The sequence below is a fragment of the Nothoprocta perdicaria genome, unplaced genomic scaffold, assembly GCF_003342845.1.
Source record: "Nothoprocta perdicaria isolate Ctin4 unplaced genomic scaffold, notPer1 scaffold_391, whole genome shotgun sequence".
In the NCBI taxonomy this organism is placed as follows: domain Eukaryota; kingdom Metazoa; phylum Chordata; class Aves; order Tinamiformes; family Tinamidae; genus Nothoprocta; species Nothoprocta perdicaria.
Window position 1 is genome coordinate 304,759 of NW_020455634.1, and position 23,449 is coordinate 328,207.

Consider the following 23,449-nt stretch of genomic DNA (forward strand, 5'->3'; position numbering starts at 1 on the left):
ACACTACTGTATTTCAGTAAGCCCCTTATATGGTCACTGCAGTTTCGCTGTACATAGCTGCTGCCTAAGTGGGATACATGTTTATGGTTTAGCAGTGTARTACTCATATATTCTCTATAAATATAATAAAAGATTTAACATTTCTGTTTTCTCTCTGACTCTTATACAAAAAAAAAAAAAAAAAATACATGTCTCTTTCCTGCCTCCCCCAACCTTTTAGTGGGTTTCAAATAAACCTGAGTTTGTAGTTCAAGTCAGTACCTGCCATCTATTCAAGTCTGATGCATGCACGGTATTTCAGGTGTCCTCACTCACTAGCTTGTCAATGCAAACATGTTCTTAGCGTGAACAAAAAGAAACATTTTCATGTTGTCACACAAAAGGAAGAGCTAGAATGGACCTCTGAGATACACAGGTGTTCTGTACAAACAGAAAATGACATTTTTCAAACCTCCATCCTTTAATATACTGGGATTTTACAGGTATTTAACCTTATTGGGGGCTTACCAGCCCCAGGAGCAGGTATTCTCACTACACTGAAGAGTGCAATAAGAAGCACACAAACTCCTCCACACTGAACCACCTACCAGCTTGAGTGCTGGTGGTCCCAGCTGTAGGGATGAGCTGGGCCCTCTCCGGGGCATCCGGTCCAGCTCCTCTGCTGCTTCTGGCAGCAAGCAGTCAAAATTAGCTATCTGGTCTGTCAGTATTTCGATTATCCTGCAATTTATTTCTCATAACTTGCAGCAAAAGGCCCTTTTTTAAACTGGGAGTCAGGAGAAACACCCTGAAGTACGGGCTCTAGGTGCCTTTCACCTACCTGTGCTAGCGTTCTTCCTCCCCTAATCTTTGTAAATCATTAAATCGCAAGAGGGCTTTTTGAGTGGGGAAATTCTTAGTATTTGAACAGAAAACACAGCAATGGAGCCGCAAAATTATTTTCAATAATACAGATAGAAATAGGACTTGGATTCCTACAGATGATCTTGACGCAAAAGATCAGAGGCACAGATCTTTGCCTCTGCTGCCTCATTTTCTGAAATGACATTAAGTGGTGGGCTGTAATAAAATATATGTGGCCAAGGGCAACCCACTTGGAAAACACATTAGTTGAAGCATCATCGAGATGTCCCATGTACACAAACACATACGCAAGCACAACACGGACAAACACAAAGCGAAGTCTTTGGCTAAACCTTCTAATTTATAAGAAACAGTTTAAACACAAAAAAGAGAACCAAAAAATGTCACCGGCTTCTCAGATGWATGATTTACGTAGAAAACCAAGACCAATATGCAGAACATGTTGCCTTTTAAGAAAGTCAATATTCACAGCTCGTATCAATACTTAATTTTTTGGTAACCACTGCATTACCATCCTTGCAGTATAAAATGGCATTGGTACTGCTTCACATGTCCTTTATGAGTCTTTTTAATTCACTGCAGTCTCTCAGAAAAGCCTTCAAGTATGTCCAATGCTGTTTTGCTATAACAGGGGCTAAGACAATCCTGCATGTGAGAGTGCCATGGAACTAGTACAGCTACAAAAATTGGAGGTGACTGGATCATTTAAACACAGCATATTGCAATCTGGATTACTGTCTAAAGCATCCACTTGTAAATCCAATATATATGAAAAGGGACGGGCTCTCAGTGGGGTAGATTTCCATTTGATGAAATTTATTTTTAAGTAATAATATTTCCTTTGAGTCACAGCACTTATTCTATTATCATTTTAAGAAAAAAAAATGATTCTACTGTTAGCTGCTTTTGTGTAATTAACACTAAGATCTGCTTTGACTTTGAATACTCCCACTTTCTCTGAACGTCTTGGGCACCCGTGTCCCTATTCGGGCTTCCACAAACTTTGTTTTCCTTCTCGGAAGCACTTGTAGCAAGCTGAGTTTGGAAAGGGTTTTCTGAGTTCCTCCACCTCTTGAGCCAAATGAGCGCCTGTGTCAGTACCATCCACTGTAGGGCACAGACAGATGGAGCAAGGCCAGTCTTACCACAGGCCCTGGATGGGACCAGCATCCATGGCACCACGTGCATCACATCATTGCTCATTCAAGCTGCTAACACTTGCTGTTCTTCCAGTGAACYTTATTGCAATACTACTTCAGAGCACGGAAAACACATATCCATGTAGCTCTTTCAAGACCTGTTTCACTGTACAGTCAAACGCCAAATGCTAATATTCCTTAAAAGCACAAGCAGGGCCCTCTTCTAACAACTTGAACATGTAGGCCAAACCCTTCCTTACATGTGGACCGCGGATTTTCTAAGCTGCACCACTGCAGGTCTCTCATGCAGTGACAGCAACGTGCCTGTGGCCTTCCCTTCTCCTTCAAAGCAGAAAAGGTGCCAGGGAGCAGCAGCACGAGGCCTGGCACGTCGGGTCAGCACTGGCCGTTGATGGCCTCCGCGGCGCCAAAGGAGATCTGCGTGGGGCTCATCTGCTGCAGCGGCGGCATCCGGGCTTCCAGCGGCTTGTCGCTGGCCGACTGCATGTTCTGGTTCCTCTTGCGCAGCATCTGTCCGATGCCCATCATGGGGAACCGGCCACGGCTTTTAACACAGTTGGGGCTGCCCAGGGGGTTGTTGGGGACCAGCTGAGTGGGGGACACAGCCTCGTCTCTCGCCGGATTTGCCTTCTCGTCATACGTAAAGGAGACCTGGGTGGGATGGATGGGGCTTCTGGCAGGGGATGTACTTCCTGGCTGGAAAAGTGGGGACAGTGTCCTTTCACTTGAGCTTTTGTAAGGAAAATTTATTGGYGAGCCTAAAATGCGGTACTGATGCGAGGGGGAAACTTGGTCTATTTGGTCCTCTCTGTCAACAGATTCGAAAGAATGAACAATATTGAGGATCAGAGGAGAGTCCTTCCCTTGGCTGCCAATCCTCGCGGGCTCTTGCTGTGGGGAATCCTGTCTCTTGAGGAGCCGGGGTGTTCGTGGAAGCGGTTGCTGGATTTCGAGATATTCCAGGGAACTGGAAGTGACGCAGCCCGTCTTGGTTGCCRCAGGTTCGTGGAAAGGGCTCAACCCACTCGTGGAGTCTACAACAGAAAACCAGGAGTCAGGAGCACAAATGACTTCTCTGATTCATGGCAGACAGTACCCGAGCTCACCTGCCACCAAGCAGGACAAATGTGCCAGCGAAAGCAAATCTCAGGTCTTAACGATACACACGGCACAGRGCTTAAGAACCTGATTCCCCAGCTCATATCCAATATTTACATAATAATTTCATGGATAATTTATCTGCCACTTCCCTCAATGGCAGGAGGAGTAAGACAAGAACACGAAACAGAAAACCGCAGATGTCTTCAGCTGTTTGCATTAATTAAATGCTCCTGGGCAACATCTGAGAAATCTGACAGTTCTCCCTTTTTATCACAGCTTTGCACGGTTTTAACTGGATCTGCATAATTTATTCACTGCCATACCTATAGACATAAGGGGCAACAGTGAGTTAATTCCTAATGCCTTTACTTGCATTTTGGAACAAAATCTGTTCTTAGTTTCACACATGTAAATATGGAGTAACTGCATTGGCCAGATTCAGGCTGTTATAGTTGGAACAGATTTGCTGCGTTGCCTTCGGTGGGAATTTTCCCCAGCAAGGACTGAACATAAAYGGAACAGTCTTTCCAGGATTTGGACCAATAATAGAAAACAGCTCACGAAGAAGATCCACTCCGTTCCTGCAGAATGTTGGCACTCATTTTTGCCAAGCTAGTTGCAAGAAAAAACACATTTTGCAGTGTTTATGAAAAACAATCCAAAGAGACTAATTTGCTACGGTCTCCTTTGGAAATCTTCTTCCCAACTGGAAAGARTGGACTGGCTGTTAATCACTGTCCATGAGTTTCTCCAGTCTTAGACTTTCTAATATAGATCCAAAATAATTTAGGTCTGCCAGACCTCAGGGTACAGCCACAAATCTCACAGGCATTTCTTTAGGATTTTTGAAAGGGATGGGCTTGGCAGGGGTTGAGCCCTGAATGGAAGTATGGCATGAAATCACATAGGTTGAGAGTTGTTTGGGAGAGGCAGTCCAGGTTTCATCTGACTCGTTTCTTTCTAAAACTGGTCAAAATGATTTGACTGGTTGATTTGATATATGTCAAAGCACTGTTTCAATAAGCAGAAAAATGCTTCTGCTGAGCTCTGAATTATTTTCAGGTTTCATTTCAAAAAGCAGGGAGAAACCTACAGTGACAAAAAAATGAATGCGGTTATTTCTCCCTGTGCTCTCTCCTGTCAATAAGTAACAAACTCTGAACGTGATTTTTTTTTTTTAAATATTTTTTTTTTCTGCAAAGGTATGTCCCATCTCTGACCAGTTCTATGGTCTACTACTGCCCTACAGCAGAGGTGCCTGCACTGCCAGATGAACACCGGTTTGACATGTTTTCATGCTGAACATGTCAAATAATAAACCATCAAGCCGCGAGGAAGTACATGACAGCCACCATAAAACACAAGCCTAAATTACCTCCTTTTGGTTACCATATTTCCCCATAGTGATCTACGGTTACCTTCCTCACCTTGTACCATCATTTAGGAGCCAGCGGCCTCACCTTCTGCCTCTTCTACATCTCCTGCCTACATATGCAGTACTACATTCTATCCTGCATTAGTGTTTTTCTCTCCTTGAGCTGTCTCATATTTTCCTTTTCCTGCTGATGTTTTTCCTCCTTTTACTGTCTGAAACTCCCTGTGATCCCACTCATGTGTCCTTCTACCTGCCCCCTAATTCACTCAGGAGTCTCTGGATACCAGATCTCGCCTGCAGCTCAGCAACCTCTTTCCTTGAGCCCTGTTATTCCTCCCTTACCCCAACCTATTCGCTGGTAAAGAGAAGCTTCTCTATGAGCTTTGGTTTGTCAGCAAGCAACCCAGTACTGTTCTGGGGTGGGTGTTGATGCTTTCAAAGTGCCAATGTGAAGTACAGATGATTTTGTGTAAGTACATACAAAAAAGGAAAGAAGGCTTTTTTTTTTTAAATACTGTGGAATTTCTGTCATTTGACAAATAAAAATAGAAATAAAACTAAGGATTCATGACTGCTGAGCACTGTCATGGTCTCTTCAGGATGTTTTGCTCAACGTTTGGCTGCATTATTCCATCCTCTTTTACATACCACCTCCAGAGCAGACAGTAAGCACAATCACATGCCTATTTACTAACAAACACACAACACACAAGACTCTTACTAATGCCACATAGCCATGCAAACACATTCACCTGGGTGGATGCAGGCAGACAGATGCTGTGATATTTCTCTTACTAACCTTTCTCCGTACCTCCGGTCTTGGTGGTTTTTCGGTCCCTCAGCAGAGCCTTGGTGTTCTGTATCTGTGAGATAAGACAGGAAGAAGGCTGTCTATATGAAACTGGACTTTTCTCAGTTTTCTTTGGGGGTGGACGGTGAAGGATCTCCCCTTTCTTTTCTTGTTCTTTGAGTTTTTTGTCCTTTAAGTTGTAAAACAAACAAGAACAATTTGGTTTACTTCATGGAAGTTTAAATGACCCTAAAACCCCCAGAAACAATAAGCACACCACTTACTAAAGCCAAATTTAAAAAGATATATTTACAAGGAACTTATCCTGGCTAACTAAAATAACTAAATCTTCCATSTCACATTTTCCTCTGATCCCTGTCACATGATTTCATGGCTCCCATCTGCTCTGACGCAATGTCCAAGTTGTGTTCAGAAAGTTAAAAGAGGGAATGCTTTCTCTTCAAAGGCTATTTGTCCTAGGAGACCTTGCTGAAGCAAGCACACGCAGACTTRTGCTCCTTCGCATCTGAAATGTGCTTTTGCATTTAAGCATAGAAAAAGGTCTTTGATTTCCTCTTACTGCACTTCCTCGGACATTTAAAAAAGTGACTTGCAAAAGCTCTAGAAAAGTTTAAACTCTTTAAACATGAGGACGACAGCCTTTGTCTACAACCACAGGCTCTGGTTCCTCATACATGTTATGTTGTAACACTATGGGTACACCTCGAATGAATGCAAGCTGAGTATTAAACCCAGCTCTGGTAGTATTTTATGGTGTCTTTGCAAGAAGACTGCACAAGATGCAGGGAATAGAAGATCACTGCTGGACAACCCAAACCTTCAGTGAGCCCTGCGTGGCATAAGCCATGACGATGACATGGACATATGATGGTGGGATTGCAAATACGCACGTTCTAAAAAAAGTTTTATTTTCTAGCAGTGGCAGAGGAAAGAAATAGATATCGTGGRCCCAGATCTCTAAAGGGAATTCAATTCTTAAAGTATTGTTTTATGATGAAAATGTATTCTAGCATTTTTAAACATGAATCACTTGATTTTGTAAACCGCATAACACTTTATCTGTCACTGATTTCAGGGGGAGCCAAAAGTCTCATTTGAATTCTAAAAATAAAGCATCAAATGTGTGGCTCATATTTTGCTCCTGTTCAATGACTTCAAGAATCTCCCACCTTCCTTGGGCAAAACTGTGTGGTCTGCTTTTAGACACAGCTATGCTGAATCACCAGGAAGTGGGGGGTTTGTTTTGATTGCTTTGGTGCTGCTTTTCTTAGAGGGGCATCTATGTGACATTCTTTTTGTCACTGCTATTCTCAGTTGAGCAACATGTTTTGTTATATGTCTTAATCAAAAAGTCAATGTAACTGCAAGGCTTAAAAAAAAAGAAAAGTAGAGTTCCTTCCTCCAGCTCTGCAGTGAGGCCTGTATTTTGTCCAAAATTTGCAAACTGACATAAGTCTAGTTATTTTGACCATTTTCTTTCAAAAGAAAACCTATCAACAGCTATCAAAAGCAAAGTAATGTGTATACATGTAGAGGAGGGACGGGAAGAAGTAGAAGACAATTCAATTTCTCCTGAGCCACTAAACAGCTCTGGCAACATATTAAGATACATAAAAGGAAAATAACAGGCCAGCACTGACTTAAAGCATTCCCAGAGCTCAGACAGAGTGTGGTGGCCTGCACAGACTGTGCCAGTCACTGCTGGGCTTGAATTTTCAGAAGTAACATAGTCAGAAGGCAGAGCTCCAGCGAACCCCAACGCTGAAGAAATTACAGCAGTACAACCACACCAGCATTACTACTAATAATGCTGTGAGCGTTACAGGCCAGGATGATGATAAAGCCGGTGRGAGCTGCATGCTTAATTCCAAACTCACAGTACTACTTTATTTCTCCCAAGGCACAGAAACTCTGCTGCCACGTTCAGCAGAGGGTGGGCTCTACCAAGCGTATYTTTTTGCAGGTACTTGTAAGGAGGAGACCAAGTCCTGAATGTATGAAGCCTAAGGGAGYCAAACTAAAGAAAAAAAAAGTTAACCGTTTTCTGCTATTTTGGATAGACAAGGAATTTGCATTTCGGTTGCTGCAGCATCTGTCAGAACCCAGCACATTTCAGGGCTGCAGTATTTTTAGCCTAATGGTGCAAGGGCCAGGCCAGATCTCGGCAGCTCTGCTCGGGGCCGCACGCCACATGCCCCGGCTTGGCTTTCGCACAGCTGTAACGCTTTATTAGCAGCAGCAACACACTCATATTGTACAGATTAAAGCAGCCATGAAAAAGAAAACTCACATATCCTGTATTAGCAGTGAATTATGTTACCCTGGACGGATGTTGTAAATGCCCTTTTAATTATTTAGATTTACTAAGGTTGTTTCTCTTTGGAGATAAACGCGGGTGGGGAAACGAGCAAAACCCTGAGCTCCCAAGGTGCCAAAGCGRTTCCATTCCAAGAGGGGAAGGCAGGATTCCCCTGGGGCAGCGACAGGGAAGCCCACCCTTGGGTGCGCGGCGCATGCGCTGCCCGGTCGCGTCCCGCGCGCGGGCACACAATGCTGCCTTGTCCCGCTCGGGAAGCCGCGCTCGGGCAGCGCTGCCGCTGCGTCACCCCTGCTGTTTCYTGCCCTGACCTCGACCCTGTGATCCCTGCGTCTGGATGGAGATAGCCAGGATTGACGTTGGCCAGGTCTGGTGCTGGCGTGGGACCGCGGCACAAGCTATTAAAGCTACAAAGCCCTGGGGCCTTGACCACTCAGCGTGTCCCCTGCCCACAGGGTGGGATCGTGGTCAGCGTGTCCCCTGCCCACGGGGTGGGATGGTGGCCAGGGTGTCCCCTGCCCGAGGGGTGGGATYGTGGTCAGTGCGTGCCCTGCCCGCGGGGTGGGATTGTGGTCAGCGTRTCCCCTGCCCAYGGGGTGGGATGGTGGCCAGSGTGTCCCCTGCCCGYGGGGTGGGAAGGTGGCCAGCGCRTGCCCTGCCCGCGGCGGCGCTCCGGGAGCCGTCGCTGCTGCCGTGCTTCATGTCGCCGGCATCGCGGGCGGCCGTTCCGTGGATCCCGGCCAGCTCTCGCCGAGGCGTTTCCATGGCAATGTGCAGCTACCCGGTCCTCGCGCTTCACGGAGGGACCAGGACTCCCCAGATCAGCCTGGGAGCTGCGGGTGACGGGATGACCCAACCTCCAGCACACGAGTCTGCCTTAGCTGAGCCCCAGCAGATCCCCGCGGCATCGCATGGAGGCTGCGCTCCCGGCCACGTGAGGGTATTTTGGGAGAAGCGTCTGCCCATCTTGCAAACTGCGACAGCCTCTCAGGGGCTCCGCTCACCCAGGTGTGCTGCCTTAACTGTCCTCACGTAGCAACGGGTGCACAATTCTCTTGTGTAAATACAGCTACCATGATATAATTATGCTTTCTACTGAGCTATGCCCATGCAGAAAGAGAATATACTGTAGTATTATCACAGTGTCTGCACTAGGATTACACCAAGGTAACTATTTTGAGAAAAAAATAACGCCCCCTCAAGCTCTAAATAGCTACACTGGAACTAATTCTGAGTGCAGAACAGGCTTTGGAAGCAACCTTTATCTCCTTGTATGCATACAAATAAAACAGAGGTCAGACAGTGGTGCTATCATTAGTTTTTAATTATCCATACAAAAGCCAGACAGTTCTCTCCTAGGGGCGCAGGGATTTCAGGCAGAGCACCAAAACGAGCCACGTGCGTCTCTTTGGGCTGCAGAAAGGCAGATCTTGCACAGGTGTGCAAGTGCCTTACTGCAGGCTCCCTGACACGTGGCACATATGCAGAAAAAAAAGCCAAAATGCCATTCTGCACAGGCACGTGGCCCTTGCTGCCTGCTCTGAGCCATTGCACCCGCAGCAGGAASGATCTGAGCTAGCGAGCACCGTGGCATTAACCCAGGGCACCTGCACGCGTTTGGAGGGGCAGGCTGCGCTGCAATTGCTTGAAGGCACCTGCCAAAGAGCCTTTTGAAACGCTATATTCATTGAGTATGCCCACTGCTGATGCATTTTAAGTACGGCGTTTTTGATTTATGTAAGTAAAGCATGATAAGCACTTTGCTGTGATACTTACGTCTGGCTTGCAACTCAGCTTCGTTATTAAATTTGCAAGCGGTCTTTAAAATAAACAGAACTTGCCATAAAATCTATCTGCCCCTGCAATTCTTGTCTGAGAAGTAAATTTTAAGGATACCGTTCGTGGTTGTGATCATCAGTCTAACATTGAAGAGGAGCTTCTGAAATAGGCACACTTTGCAGGAATCCTGTTATTTGTGTTGCAACTGTTAGATAAGACTTGCAGGCACAAACTACCTGTCTGGTTTTAGTGCCTGGCAGAGTGAAAACAGGAGAAAAACACAGACATTGAAAAATGTCTATAATCTAGTAAGTGTGCCTTTAGAATAAACTACCTTCTTTATCTGCAGGCAGAACAACTGGAGACAGCCAGAGAAAAAGTAAATTCTTTGCTGTGATTCAGGGAAGTTTCTCCCAAGGCAGTGAGCTAATTCCATACTAGTTCTGCCAAGAAGCAAAATATTAAGCTGGACAGAGTTTTGTGCTGATATGCCCTGACCCAACAGGGTCTTCAGTTAGCTGTGGCCTTCTTGCAACACTGCCAATTTGTGCCTCAAAATGAAAGTTAGGAGCCATCTAAAGAAGTGTACGGATTTTGCTAAGCAGAGCATCTAAAAGGCATTTTTATGTTCTTCACGGGAGCTGAAAGTCACCTTTAAATTTATACTCTAGGTGTTTGCCTTTCTCTTCTTCAAAAGAAAATCGAGGTGATTATTTATCCTGTATGGGCAAGGCATCATCCAATTCTTTTTAATGATGGCACCCAAGCCAACTTGGCACAGTTTGGAACAAATAACTGGATTGYTTTCTTGTAAAGCAAGCCTCACAATATTTCTGGCCTTGGAACAATTTCTGGTTTCTCCACAGGTCCAGAAAYCCATTTTCTTAACCACCATACTGGGGATGCTCAAATTCAGTCTGTTTTCAAAATACTTGAACAAGTTTTAATGAGCTTTACCTCATAGGAGTCTTTATTTGCCTTGTATTTTTCTATCTGGTACAGTTGATTCTTGTGGCAAATATTGTCCTGGCCTTCAGACTTCTGCATAGAGAGAAGCAGAGACAACAAAAGCACATAAGATAATTAGCAAAAACTAATGTTCAACTACTGTTTAATGGACCACATCCACTGCTGGCATTCAGTGGAGTTGCATCAACTTACAGACAGGGTGAATTTAGTCCATTACATTTTAATATCATTAATGGCATCATCACTAAAACATGCTTTTTGAAAGATATGAGAGGAAAAAAAAGAAAAAAAAAGGAAAGCTACTAAGCTGTTAGAGAATGCCTCTGAGGGATAATTTCTGTAAGAAACAAATATGTTAAAAAGAAAATTCCATATAGCCCACGTTGCTGCCTACATAATCACAGAGAAAACTACAGACTGTGGCCATTCAGTTCTTCTCCCCAGGCCATAGATAGTCAGCTGGGTGGAGAGACCAAGGGAAGACAGTGCTGCTTCTCTTTCTGCCCTTTGCCCACCACAACATTTGAATAAGTAGCATTAGCCATACTCTGTGGCCAGGGAGAGCCACAGGAGATCAACAGAGTCCATATTGCCATTATTTCTCACGAACAGCCTTCCTTGAAATTTTCATTTAAAAAAAACTCCAAAATCTCAGTAGCCATTAGCCTTCCTCTTAATTTCCTGAAGCAAATCACACTGTGCTACAGCTCTCTCCAGCAGCAGAACTATCTTGATGTACTGACACAGCGCACTGCAATCGCCAGTAAGGCTCTGCATGGCAACTGTTGGCTTTCCATAAGGGAATACGAAGATGCTAAGCCGGGGGGCRTCTTCTATGCAAATGCAGACTCCTGAGACTTAGAGACAATTATCTCTGCAGCCTGGGGAATTCCTCTCTGAAAAAAAAACGTTATTAGTGTGCAAGGAATATTCCCCTTTCACAGTTATTATTACAAAATGAGAAAATCTCAGGTTAAGCCTTGAGATCAAACATTAGTACAAAGGAAAACTTGTAGCATTTTTTTTTAATTCCCTCATTCCCTGTCTGTCCAAGGAATGGTCTCGAGGCAGAGCTTACCCTTAGGCTTGCCAAGTAGCGCTCCAGCTTCTTATTCAGCAGAAAGTAGATGGCGAGTGTGTGGCTCGCACGGTTGGAGAGCACCGTGTTGATTACGTCGCTGTTCTTGTAGCCGAGCTTCTCGGTCATATGGAGCAGCACGCTCTGGCTGAGGTCCTCCAGGTGGATCCTGCACGAGGGAGAGAGGCAGAGGTGGGCACGGTCCGCGGAAACCACTCGCCCTGCCGGGCTGGCCAGACGGGCGGCCTCTCTCGGCTGTCCTGCCACGTGGGGAGATGGCATCAGGGTGCTCGGGACGCCCAGCTCACCCTAGATGTGGCCAGTGAAGTCCTTCAAGAGTCTCCGTGTGGTTTTGAAGAAAAAGGGCTAAAATCCACCCCTGGCAGCTACGTTCACCTTTCTGAAATGTCCCTTTGCTTGTAAGCAAACACCAACGTGTTTCTGCCTTTACCTGCTACCCAATGTTCCTACACTAAGGAGCAAGGGAATTTCATCCCAGAGAAGAGAAATATAAAGGGACGGTTATTAAAGCAGCTCTGAAAATGTTGACACTGCTGCTATACATGTGTGTTACAAGCAGGAGCATAATGTTAAAAACAGATTTCCCAAAGAACTCTGCTCCTATCTAGCTATCCCAATGAGCTGGCCAGATTCTCACATGCACCCATCAACTCCCATTCATCACAAAAGAAGTGATGGGTTTTGTTTTGTTTAAGGATATTCCCTACTCTTAACATCTAGTCTAATATCTGGCTGAAACAACTCAGTGGAGCTTAGGTGACGTGGGTTTTTTTATAGCCTGCTGCTACCTTTCCCAGTTCTGCTCTGYTGTTCCACTGCTTTGCACACCTGCAACGCCAGGAATCCCTCGAGATCAGACCGGGTCTGATACTTGTATTTCTTTGGCTGTCCAGATGCTGTAAGGCCCAATGACCAAGATAAGTTTTGCTTATGAGCTTAAGGAAAAAAACCAAATCACACATTCCTTTTGTGAAGAGTGTTAATAAACATGCCAAAGAAGGGAAAACAACAGCTATTTGAGATTTCTTAGACTTTGTTTAAATGTTACCCATATCCTTCTTGTATCAGACCCCAACTTCTACCTGAAGTGCTCAGCAAAGTGAGAAATATTTACTTGCCTTTAGGGAATTTCTTTAATAAAAGCAAGCTTTTAGAAACCTTGGGAGAATATTTTCTTGAAAATGCAATTTTTTGTTTCCCCCTTATCTCCATTCTCTCCCCTTCCATACCTTGTTCCTGTCTCAGGAACAACAGACAGTACTGCCAAAATGACAGAAGAGGATTTAAGGAACAGAACAGAGTTTCTCATTTGTGTCATAAAAGCATCATTAAGAGACAGAATTATTCCTTACAAATTCAGTGGTGGGCTTTTCAGAACTACAAGGATCTACTCAGATTTATACTCCAAAAAAAAAAAAAACCTCAGAGAAACACTGCTGAAGCCAACTCAAGTGATGCTTCATGAGCCAAGCTCAAAAGGAGACAAGCCGTGGCCTCAAATATTTCAAACTGAAGGAGATTTTCCCTATCAATCTCCACTATGACAAATTATAGGCAGGTCAAGCTTGGGTCATAAGCCAATAAAACTGAAGAAACATCCAAAAAATGATAGAAAAGAATCTGCACAGCTTTTATCCTTTACAGGTTCACTAACTTCATCACAAAAAGTGGGTTCTGATATAAGGAGTGTCAAGATTTCTCTTGCTTTGATATCAAATAATGAGAAAAAGGAACTTTTTTTTTAATAGCAATGAGTAGCATTCTGCACTGATAGTCCCTTTAAAAGTGTTTTTATACGAAAGGCTTATTAGCACCACATATACACAAACATACCTGCATGAGCAAACACATGCCCCTTCCCTTTAGTTCAACGCTGTGTTTTCATCTGTTCTTACCTTCACCTTGCCTTTGGGAGCAAATGATTAATGGGCACTCCATAGCATTGCACAGCTATTCTATTTAATAGAGACCAGCCTCTCCTATAAGTCGCCTAGCTAACATGCTCCACTAACTCTCTGGATGCTTCCAATGCTATCTGACAAAAATCTGACAACTGCAACAACAACAAAAAAATAAAAATAGGCACAAAAAAGTACCTACGAATGCAAAAGAATTCTGAAATTACATTCAAGCCATGTTTCCTTTTTTCCTCCCTTTTCTGTAGATTAGATACATGCAGAAAGAGAATTATATTACCCATATAGCTCTCAGTTACACTTACATTCACTAAACAGATGCCATGTTTAGTAGATTGATTACGCTCATTATGACAGCAATTTCATTAGCTTAATGACTCATTCAGTTTACACATGTTTTCCCCTTCTTTACCATAAAATGTTCATGTGTACCATACTTTAGTACAGTCCAGTGCACCATGGAAACTCAGAAAATCCTTTTGTTGTAAAGCAGATTATGCAAATAAACTCAATTGCCCTTAAATTCAGGGCACTAACGTTGTGATAATAAGTCTTGCCTATTTGCAGCCTTACTCCTTGCAAAACAATTGCTCTGACAGACACCTTCATATTCTCTGCACGTCGTTCTGAGGACTGAATGCAGCTGGCTTCACATCTGCCCTCCTAAATTCAGTGGATGGCTTCTACAGATGCATCGCTCTGGACAAGAGGCATCCATGCTGCTCAAAATCCATCCAACCATATTCTGAGAGCTGGAGACTTGTTAAAGAGCAGCCTCTATAGAGCAGCCACTTCAGTAGTAAGGGGATGATGTTGGAGGTCCTTCCAGCCTCATAGAGCTTGCACCTACAGCACCTTATTCATAGTAAAAAATGTTGGCTACTAGCACATTTTTGTCCTCAAATGAATGCTGAAAGCACAAATAGAGCATGCCTACAGGACTGGCTGCTTCTGGGAAAAGATGACCGAGCTGGTGACCACCAAATCCTTTCTGAGTGGAAAACTTTGGTACAAATATTCAGCTAAGGTTCAGTCTTCACACCCTAGGCCTATGCTACATTAGACCTCTGGCACTTCAATAAACTATAAGGGAAAAGTCTCCTCTTAAGGACTTGCCTCTTAGTGAGGCAGGACAGAAATTTTGCATAGACAAACTTAGACTTTAAGTCACTGTCTTTTGTCTTAGATCTTGTCCTGCAGGCTAGTACCCCCAGCAATGAAAAAGTACTAGATTTGTGCTGAATATAGATGAAGGTCCCTGATAAAGGAAAGGGGTTTTATCTACTCAAATATAGAAGTATTTCTAAGTGAGTTGCTAGAGGCTTAATTTACAATCGTGWGAGAGAAACACCCTCTTGCAGAATCAAAAAGAGGTTTGATGAATCGCTCCTCAAAAGTGCCCTTATTTCTCTCTCAAAGCTCCAGTTGAGTGGTTCATGTGTGGACTCTATGCTGCAAATGTTTAAAGATAAGCAAGATTAATTCTGTGCAAAGTGGGCCACAAATATCTTCCTTTCTCACCAGATGTATGTTTGACTGGCCATGAGACTTGCTATCTGTTTGCATTTAGTCACCTCAGCACTGCACACGTATTCAAGCTCAAGAATCAACAAAGCAAGATCATTTAAACCTGGTCTTCCTAATCACTGTTTGCATAATATTTACCTAATCCACAGAACCTCAGATGTTTATCACAAACAGGCATTGTCTCCATGGGAAAAATAGGACAGCTCTATCAACAGTGAACGAAAAGATTAAAACTGATGACCTATTTGTAACACATGCCCATTCTAGGGTCTTGAGCCAATTAATCATATGATTTGCATTCAGGCCACCCTGCAAACACATCACATGCCATCTTCTAATCTAAAAAAAGCACTTTTGACCAATTCAGGAAACACACACTTGACAGACAACCCTAGCAACCTCCCATATTGCCTCCCAAAAGCAATGCCCAGGAATACGGTGGGACGTTGTCACACGAGCAGGGAAACAGGGAGCACCCGAGTCYCGAGTGCTTTAACGTGCTTAGACACTGCCAGGCTGTTCCGCCTTCTTTCTCCCATACCTGTTCGGATACGTGACGTTAGGTGGGGGTCTCCCAGGGTAATTCTCGTTAAGCCAGCGGTTTGCAAGCGCCTGCTGGATGTTGGGTCTCTTTGCCGGATCTGGCTCGAGCAGAGATCGCAGAAAGTTTACGGCCGCTGTGAAAACATTAAGGAAAGGAAACAACAGCAATGTCACATGCTTTAGGACTTAACACAGTAGTTGAGTTACTGCTCCCCTCTTACAGTTAGCTAACTGGGAATATAATAAGGAATTTTCTCCTTATGGTTCGCCGTCCTTGAGAAAGAGAGAAGTCRGACAAGGGATTAGTAAGGAAAATAAATATACAATGATATATAGAGCCATAAAAGAGAGGAGAAAAAGCATCTTTTGGTACAGAGCTTGTTTGAAGTTTCTGGGCAGGTTAGCCAAAATGTAATTCCTGCTTGTCTGAGGACAAGAAGGTGAGGTCACAAGCAAGTCACTCATCCTGTGTTTAAAGAAGAAGGAGATGAACTGGACATGAGTGGAGAGGATGGCAGGGATGCAGAGCTGGAAGGAATGACAAGGAGAATTGGGTTTGCTGTTCCCATTAACATTATAAGGACAAATTCTCTTCTGGCTTCCATCCAAACTACAATCAGCTGCAGAAGGCTTTAACCAAACCAAAAGAGCACAGCAAATTTAATAGGCTCTGTTCTGTTTTCAGATTCTGAACCTTCAACTTTCAATGACATTCAACAATCCCTCAGGGAGCTCTTGCAAAAAAATCTAAAAAATACTTTTCTGACATTAGTGAGTCATGTGCTTCTGCTATGGTCAGGAAAAAAGAAGTCAAGTGATTTGTTTAAATGCCCACAAGAAGTCAATATCTGAGCTGAAAATAAACGCTGTTTTAACAAGTTCTAGCCTTTATTAGTCAAATTATCAAGGATGGATTTACTTTACAAACTACAAGATAGTAAAGAATTATGTCCTCTGCACAATTCTCTGCAAAGACACTAAGTTCTAGGATAAACTAAAGCAGAATAATTTTGCAGAGGAGATGGATATGGTCAAGCAGGACGCCAAATGAATCCTGGATGGAGCCAACAGCAAGCAGAAGACAGAAGTGATGTCTACCGCACAATTTTCTCTAAGACAGATCGATCAAGATTTTGGAGAGTTTTTTCAATCTTATTCTGCATCAGAGCTACAGTCCTAGACACTTCTGAGCACGTTTCATCTGCCTGCTGAAGAAATCTGTATAGGAACCCAGTGCAGAAAGTGAGCATTGGCAGCACATGGCCACTGCTCTGCTCTGCACGTGGCACAAGACAGTTTCCCAAGTTACCTTAACTGAACTTCTAACTGAAGTGTTTGGACTCAATTAAGATGTATTTTAGATTAAATAGGAGCTTGGCTTGTGTATAAAAGCTTTGCTATAACTTCTTTGCTGATCAGGCATATGGAGTAATTTGCTCCTCTCACTGATAGAGCCTCAGGACTGGCACAGTTTGCCAAAAAGCTCTATTTTATCTATATCCATATAACTGGAAAACATATTAAATTCTATCTGCAAAAGATGGGGATTTTTTGGTGGGTTAAGCCACATTTTCTAGGTAAGCTGTGGTAGAGCCACACCAACAGTTACATCAGCTGATCTTGATAAGTGTAGACAAGACCATTAAATGTTTGCGATACAAAGAATACCAAACTAGAAGTGCTGTAATGCAATGAAATTATGAAATTATGAATTGGTTCTCCCACTCTGCTTTACAGACCTGTGGCCTCACTTGCACAACACTCCAGCCTGCCCTTTATTCTGAAGTAGAGTGGTGACATTTCACCAAAACAGCAGTGCAAACCCTTGCGAGCCCCCATCCCCATGCCCCATGCACGGGGAAAAACATGCCTGCCCAAAAGGCCATGATGTGTTCTTTGGAAAAGGGCATAAATGTTAACCAAGACACAGGGCCCTCACCTTCAAAAGATTCCCATCTACAAGACTAGGTGCTCTGTGTGCATGTGGGTTGTCTCCTCGAGCACTTTTGGCTCAGGAAGCCCTCATGAATCCGCTCCCACCTAAGGAAGCACCGCCACTACAGAGCACATAGGCACACAGGGAAGCGAGGGATTGTCCAATAAATCAGGATTAGACTCGATAGGTGCTGACTCCTCACAGCTTGTGTAACCWCTATGTTCAACATCCTGTAAAAATCAAGTCTCAGTCGGAAAGGCCCCTGAGAGACTATCCATTTCAGCGCAGGCCTACTGACAAGAAGTTTATAATTGGGAGAGAGAAGGAGAGAGTTATGATTATGTATTTACCAGGTCAGCTAGGCATGAGCTGGATTCCTTTTGTCTTCACAGATCACTGATTTATGTGAGATACTTCAGTTTAAATCTCTCCCAATATTTCTGTATTTTCACACAGCAGCGATATTGCAGGAGTAGCAGGAGGAGACAGCATCCAGGCCCATAAATCTCCTGCAAGTTGATGTTATGACTGTTCTACGAGTATCCTGAAAGCCCTCACATCACATTTCTTGGGAGCAGAGTCCTCCACACTGGAAACAACTAATCCACTGTCTGCTCATTTTAGTCCTCGTCTTTCCAGCATTTCCCTGCTGCTCTGTTACCAACTGCACACAACCCACCCAGTTTCTGAGCAAGTTCCTCCTTAGATCCCAACAGAGCAAAATTCTCCTTAAAAAATCGTTTTAGTTTTTTTCTTTTGCAAAAGGCAGACTAATTAAATGAAGCTTCTGAAGCACTATAAAGATCAACAGAAGAAGACTGGGAGAAATTAAATCCAGAGACAAGGGATCTCCAGGGCGGCTTGCTAGCTGGCAGGACCCGGGCAATGCGGCTGAGACTGGGAACAGCACCTTTGCTCATCTGAACTGCTAGGTAGCACAAGGAAGTGAGGAACTGTTTTGGTTAGCTGTGCAAAATTAATTCCCTAGGAAGCAACCACGAAGCTAACACATCGATTTTTGGACCCATTATATCCAAAGTCATTTTTCATGCTGAACCAAGTAGCTCCATGAGCAAAGGATCCTGTGAGCCGTCCCTGCAACACTCGGTTATGTAAGGCAATGTGATGAACTCAAGGACAGCACTAATCTGATTAGCCAGTGACCTGCACACGATGGAATTTTTGTTTCCAGGGTATAATTTGGGAGCAAAGTTTGCTCTCTGGACAATTGCAAGACCAGTTTCATGAGAAACAGAAATTCTCTTTAAACTTCCTTTAGTGTATTAAGCTCAGTAAGGAGCAGAAATAGAGAGAGAACTCGGAGCATGGGTTACAAGCCATCTTCAGCTTTCATTTTCCTTGCTGTGGACTAGAAAAACTTAGTGTTGTGTTTAGAGAATGCCACATGCAAGTGCGTGCCTGGTTGGGGTCAGCTATACAGTTCCTGCTTATAAAAAACAGACAGGTAAAATAATGTGAGACCATTTTACCTTATACAGCTACCAGTAAACTAACAAAATCCTTTCTCCAAACCATATGAGCGTGGATAAATGCTTGCCCACATTTCTAAAGAATTTAGGCCTTCCTCTGCTGGACCAGACTGCCTCTTTGCTCTTGTCAATGAAAACTTCTAGCCAAGGTGCAGTAACTTCTTAAGACCAACTTCACTGACTATAAGCAAACATTCTATATTTCACAGGCAGGATACAAGCCATCAGATGAACCATGTATTCCCAGAGTTTGAATGATCAATGTCTTAACTCTCATAAAAAGCAATGTTCTTTTTTTCTGCTTCAAAAGCACGAAATACATGCTCACACATGCTGTGGAGGATAGTAGGTGTAGTGCTTGATATGCTTTAAAAGGGGAATCACAAGGTTGTAAAGACTGAAGACGAAACGTGGGTTAATTTTATCTTTCAAACTATCTGCTATGACAGACATGGGATTCTGTAACATTAGAAAATACAACAAGCAGTCAGAAATCACAAAGCCTGCATAACAAAGAAACTATGAATCTACAAAACCAGCTCTTTAGAAGTATTCTTCTAGTCTTCACTTCGCTTCACTCCAAAAAGGAGAACTATAAACATACAGAAGCAATAAACTGAGAAACAAGGAATGCGTGCAAGGTTAATATCAACTTCCTTAACAACTGAACTCTGCTCACCTAAAATCAATATTAAGATATGTTTTGTAAAAGCTAATGAAAAATGGTTTCCTAAGTAAGAAAATCAAACACTAACCCCCATTTTTCTCTGTTGCTACACAGTTGCTTTTGGTGCTCATGGTTACCTAGGATTTTAACTAATACAAATAAAATACACTCTTGCTCAGTGATAGGAATGGCTACTTTCATGACAGAATTGTGTGTTTGGTAACTRTAAGATTAAATGCAGAAAGACAATATACTGAACAATCACAGTCTACTGCAAAAATTCTCTTCTCAAATCCCTAAGTGAATTTAAAAAAAAATAGAAAAGTAGACTGAAGTAAAAGATCTAAATACCTAAGGGTTAAATAGTATCAAAATTTGCAGAGTAGAGGMGTGTGGAGTTGCTATCTACTGACCCAAAGACTAACAGCAGCAAGAACAAATGTCATCTTAAATCACAGTTTGTCAAGTCAGTGAACGTGCAAGCCTGTTGACTTCAATCAAGAATGGATGCATACCTTTATTCACAGTGAGTAAAGGTTAACATGTTTAAATCTATTCCATTAATTTTCCATCTCTGACAGTTCAAACTGCTATACTTCTCACAGGAGAAACAAAATACTGTTTTCATTGGAGAGCATAATGTCAGTAAGCTATGAATTCTACAGAAATGCAACTGTGATAAAATCCAATCTCCATAATAAAATGCTGGGATGAATGAAAGAGTAGAAAGAAGTCTGTTGGCAGCAGTGACTACCTTTTTTTGCTACATAAAATTTAATCTTCCAAAAGCCTTTCGTGGGTGAGTCAACCTTTCTCACATCACTTATCCCAATAAAGTCAGTGAAGTCTCCTACTTAAAGACTACTGTGATTGAAAGCAAGCAATGATCAGGGAGACAGTCCATATTTTGAACACAGTGTATGGCTTATGTGTAGCATCTCTACTGGGAAAGTCTCACTGGTACAGGCCAATTTGGTACATTTTTTGGCAAACTTGGTATATTTTTRCTAGTGAGCCAAAGTCCCCAAATTCAAGAGGAGCTGCAATTGCTGCAGACTTTGGCACCTATGCCAGGACAGTRTGAAGCAGTCAATATAATCTTGCTCTTAATTTACTCAGTGGGGCTTTAGAGCATGTGCTAGAACATTAAAATGGCAACTTTGTGTAACTGAATCCTGAAGGCAATTCTCCAGAATGGAAATACCAAACAGTAATTTGTCAAACACATGGCAAGCCTTGCAGCATCCCAGCTCACTTGTAAAGCTATCGCTTCACAGCATGCCAGCAGCGTGAACTGCTGGCAGAAGGACTGGACTTCATGCAGATGCTGGGAGAATAAACAGCAGCACACTCCACTCGATCCACAGACAAGCTTTGTGAGAAAACCCTTAACTAGCTACTTTTTGCATACACAGGTAAAGCTGCACTGGGAGAATTCATCTTGAGACATAACTTTCACAGGCTTTTTGTTATACCTCATGGCAATGGTTGCTATCATCAGGATACTGAGTAAAAAGATATGCTCTTTCGCTCTTTTTTATTTTTGTAATGTTTTAAATTCATTGAATGTCCCTGGTTAACAGTCTGACAGATAAGGAGAATAGAAGCTCTCTATGAACATAAAATCTAGTTTACAAAAATAAAACCTAAGTATAAAACAGAGTTTGTTCCAAATACTGACACAATCTTGCTATAAGCTTAAAAATAATTCTGTTGCCTAGTGACATAGCTTTCAATGAGGAATTAATACAACTAGTATTAACACAAATAACTTCTCATTTTCTGAACACAAAAGGGTTCTTGTAGGTCGCTATCCCACAACAACCTTCTGTGTGTAACTGATTATTCCATAATAAATATGAGTTAATTCAAAGCAGCTTATCACTCAACTCAGATCATGACAAAATTATTTCAAAATAATGAGTTCATGCATCCAGACCCAATACTAAAATAAATGACCAAAATAATTTTAAAAACCCTTAAAACAGACCATTTCTGTGAAAGAGATTTTACAGATTTGTTCTTCTCTCATATCCATTACTACTTGGCACTTCTCCAACTTATGTTCAAAAGTCAAAGCAAAAGTTCTTACACGGCAGCTTTTGCAAATCTTTTGGAGACTAAACTGAAGAAGAACATTTCTTGCAATTAGCATTCTAGGTTGGTACCAAACCAGGTTTCAACACAGTGGTTGCTGCTGACAGAGTGCAAGCAGACCTGAGCACTCTCCCTCGATTACCTGTGGAGAGTTGAGTGGGAAACGGGTTCATTTCTTTGTCTACCATTTTCTGGTATAAAGCTCTCAGGCTGAACGGCTCCACAGTAAAAGGTAACGTTCCAGTCAACATTGCATACATGTTTACGCCACTGCRAGAGAACAGAGAGAAAACAAAAAGCAAAACACAGTATTTAGTTACTGTACTTTTTTCTGCTTTAAGGTTTGATACCTGTTACAAAAGGCCGAAGAAGCAGCCCTCCAAAACCTCCTTCCTGTTGCATTTCATAATTTGGGCAGGAATTCCCAGAAAATTGCTTATAGAGGTGCCAGTTCAATGGTCAAGGATTTTCACTGGCCTGTAGGGGCCCCAAAAAACTCAAAGCCTACTAGGTATAAACAATTATGTTTTTCAGAGCAGGAAAAAGACTACTTATAAAGACCCAGCAAAGCTAGGCATGACAAGTGACTTGAGTACTCTTGTTCTTTTTTCCTCCTAAAATGGCTTCAAATTCAATGGGGTGGAATTCCTCTCCTCTGAGAATTTGTTTCCCCAGTCTGCTGAATAAATGTATGTGAACAGAAAGGAAACTGAAGCAGCGCACTATTACAAACCATGATCATAGCAGCCATTTGTTCAACTACAAGAAAGGGGAGCAGTTAACCACATTTTTTTTTTCTTAGATAAAAAAGAAAGAACAGGATATTATTACTGGAAAAGGTTGAATGRCTTAGAAGGATGGCTGTGCTGTTTGTCTGCATTCCAGGCCCAGTAAGAGGGCCTGCGTCCCACAGGGCTGGTAACCTCATCCTTGATGTGGACAGATGACCCACTGTTGCAGGGAAAAATAAAGCAGCTCTATGATAATTTAGCTCTGGCTCTCTCCTCTGCACAGACTGCAGATTAGGCTTCAAAACACCAAGTTCTGAAGAGTCTTTAAGTATAAAAAGGCACCAGCGGATCAAACTGAGAGGTGAATTTGATGGAGGTTGTTAAACACATTTTACCATTTCTCCTTGTCTCATATATAATCTATGGCCAATTCTTCTTAGCCATAGTAACACTTACACAGTACTTTACATTTTCAAAGCACTATAAAAATTTTTAAYTCATAAATTATCACAGTTCCCAACAGGAATATAAATTTTATTATCCCCAGCTCACTCATGATGGAAAATCTATCAATTCTACCCCAAAAGCTAAAACTCAACTGAGTTTCAGACTTTGAGATCACATTGATCCTCCTTTGTTTGATTTTACTGCACTTTTACACAGTCAATTCCTATCCTAAATGCAGGACAGCTCCTTTCATTTCTCTGCATGTTCAGTTCATTTCTCTCCAGGAGAGAGAAAGACCACTGACACCTGGCTAGTTGGAGGGTGTCACAGTCTAAACTGTGCTACTGCTCAAATGCGCTGGCTCAAAACCATCTCTGCAACTTCCTCTACCTCTGAGACAAGGGACTCTTATCCACTCTTTTGTTTCAGCATTAAGCTCACAAAGGTCTGACCAAAAGTAGCCAAGTTTCCTGGCTACTTTTTCTTCCCCATTAATACTATGCTTTCAAAACTATGACCTGACTCCATTTCACTTTTCTTGTCAGACATACTGTGGAGCACATCCAGAGCCCATGCATGAKTTTAAGGTTCCTTCAGGGAAAACAAAGCAAGCTGTTTGC

The 23,449-nt window shown here is 42.7% G+C and overlaps 1 protein-coding gene across 2 annotated transcripts in view; it reads right to left on the bottom strand.

Annotated features, from left to right (window-relative positions):
* Nucleotides 1-652: 652 nt before the first annotated feature.
* Nucleotides 653-23,449, bottom strand: part of HUNK (hormonally up-regulated Neu-associated kinase) — a 35,576-nt gene continuing 12,779 nt past the window's right edge. Inside the window, exons 4-9 of one of the 2 annotated variants that reach the window (XM_026044958.1) lie at nucleotides 21,794-21,921; nucleotides 15,460-15,595; nucleotides 11,455-11,623; nucleotides 10,365-10,448; nucleotides 5,300-5,480; nucleotides 653-3,058 (exon numbers count right to left, since the gene is read on the bottom strand). In XM_026044958.1, the coding sequence (XP_025900743.1) occupies nucleotides 2,400-3,058; nucleotides 5,300-5,480; nucleotides 10,365-10,448; nucleotides 11,455-11,623; nucleotides 15,460-15,595; nucleotides 21,794-21,921 (1,357 nt within the window). In that variant the 3' untranslated portion in view covers nucleotides 653-2,399. The remainder of the gene's footprint in view (nucleotides 3,059-5,299; nucleotides 5,481-10,364; nucleotides 10,449-11,454; nucleotides 11,624-15,459; nucleotides 15,596-21,793; nucleotides 21,922-23,449) is intronic. The other variant, XM_026044957.1, reaches the window with a different exon arrangement.